At 39.1% G+C, this 2,130-nt stretch overlaps 1 protein-coding gene across 1 annotated transcript in view; it reads right to left on the minus strand.

Annotated features, from left to right (window-relative positions):
- Nucleotides 1-931: 931 nt before the first annotated feature.
- Nucleotides 932-2,130, minus strand: part of LOC110092630 (putative deoxyribonuclease TATDN1) — a 35,678-nt gene continuing 34,479 nt past the window's right edge. Inside the window, exon 12 of the mRNA XM_020817269.2 lies at nucleotides 932-1,317. Within this exon, the coding sequence (XP_020672928.1) occupies nucleotides 1,236-1,317 (82 nt within the window). The 3' untranslated portion in view covers nucleotides 932-1,235. The remainder of the gene's footprint in view (nucleotides 1,318-2,130) is intronic.

Consider the following 2,130-nt stretch of genomic DNA (forward strand, 5'->3'; position numbering starts at 1 on the left):
TCTATGCCAACCGTTTAAAGCAAAGTGGCCAATCTTGCCACAAATCTAGCAGGTTGGTCGATTGGTCGGAGTGGGATTTGTAGTTTTGGTTGTCTCGGATTGACGAGGGGCAGCGAATTTGTTCTTGAAAGGCCGTTTTGGACCACGATTCTTTTGCTGGTTGACGGAAGAAGCGTAGAGTGCGGACGTGGAATTTTTGATTGATTGTTCCTTCTTTTATTTCGCGATTAATATGAATCTCTTCACTGCAAAGCAGTGAGTAGAGCTTGTCAAGGTCTGCGGGTAAGGAGGAGGTTCGGATGGCTGTTTTGAAGGCATTGTAAGATGCTGGGAGACCGTTCAAGATGTAAAGAACGATATCTTCTTGATCGATTTTGGTTCCTGCAGCAGCGATATTGTCCACGATGTTCTTGATGTGGATAGATACTGTTGCATAGTGGGATTGTTCATCTGGACGTGGTGTAATTCGTTCTTGAGTTGTATTACTCGAGAACAACAAGTCGACTGAAGCCGGCGTTAGAGAGTTCCCCATACTTCTTGAGCGGAAGTTGACGTGATGACATAGGGGAGAAGGGCCGGAGAGATAGTAGAGAAGAGTGTAGAGATTAGATTACTATCAACGAGTCGCCAACGAGCATAGTCTTGCAAAGTGTGATCGGCAGGCAGATTGATCTTGCCGGTGAGGTAGTCGGCATATCCATTTGCTGAGAGATTTTGATAGATAGGATACGCCAAATCGCGTAATTGTCCGTGGTGAGGTGATGCGGGATGAGGTTCTTGATATTTGAAATGATGAACTTGAGGGAGGCCGGCAAAGTGAGTTCCGTAGCGGATCCGGCGAACGTGGAGGTGGAAGCGGGAGGGAGGGAAGATGCAGATTCTTGATCTCCCATTTCCCAGCTCTAGATATCATGAAAGAAGTTCTAGAGAGAGGAAATTATGAATCAATCTTATTATGAATTGTGCAGTTACAAAGTATATATAGAGACAGAGGGATACTTAAGTAAATACACGTTGGTGTAGTCTAAGCTAAGTAGAACCGACTGCTCACATAAGGAACCTCAAAACAGTTCCATAAGGAACCACTTACAAACAAAGTTTATCACAAATGCTGATCTTCATTGAGCATTCCATAAAACAAAAGGTCGAAATATATTTGGTTTGGTTCTCCATCAGGAATGATGAGATTTTCTATGGTTTATAGATTATTCGTGATTGATTTTCATCTGCAGTTATTAAGACTCTTCTTTGTGAACTTCACCACCCGTTTCAAGAAGCTCGTCTGCGGCCGTATCCAAATCATGAGAAAAGAACAATCTGCAGGTAAAAGATATGGTTAATATTGCCTTCTGAAGATGAACTTCAAAATAAAGGAAGAAATTAAGACATTCAACATATGATTAGAAGAAAAATTAAACGATTATAGGATCACAACAAAGATGGAGAAAGCTTAGGCTTAGTTTGGGACGGTTTTTTTAATGCATCGTAAAGCAGCTTTTTATTAAAAAACTTTTAATTCAAAAAGCTGCTTTAGAAAGCATAAAGAAAGCCTCAAACGAAGCCTTGGATTCTTAGCAAAGAAAGTGACCAATAATCACAAGTTAAAAGGAGTGTTAATCATATGATTGCTAATTAACGGGGGACAAAATTGTTAGAATATCCTAATAAAATTGTAGTAAAATGAATCTAAAAATTATTAAACTTGTTTTAAGATTAATATTTATAACAGTAATCTCAAAGCAACCATAATGATCTTTCAGGCCATCGCTGCACCGGCGCCTGTAGTAAAATGAATCTAAAAATTATTAAACTTGTTTTAAGATTAATATTTATAACAGTAATCTCAAAGCAACCATAATGATCTTTCAGGCCATCGCTGCACCGGCGCCCGGGTGCAGTGTTAAATAGGCAAGGGTTCCCACATCAAGGACGTATGTGGGCAAAGAAGCTAGTCCATGAAACTAAAATTAGGATAGGAACTTGGAATATAGGTTCCCTTACAGGAAAATTAATGGAATTAATAGATATTATGATTCATAGGAAGTTAAATATTTTGTGCATTCAGGAAACTAAATGGGTTGGAGATAAGGCTAAGGAAATTGATAGTTTAGGATTTAAACTTTGATATTC

This window comes from Dendrobium catenatum, unplaced genomic scaffold (genome assembly GCF_001605985.2).
Source record: "Dendrobium catenatum unplaced genomic scaffold, ASM160598v2 fragScaff_scaffold_432, whole genome shotgun sequence".
Classification (NCBI taxonomy): domain Eukaryota; kingdom Viridiplantae; phylum Streptophyta; class Magnoliopsida; order Asparagales; family Orchidaceae; genus Dendrobium; species Dendrobium catenatum.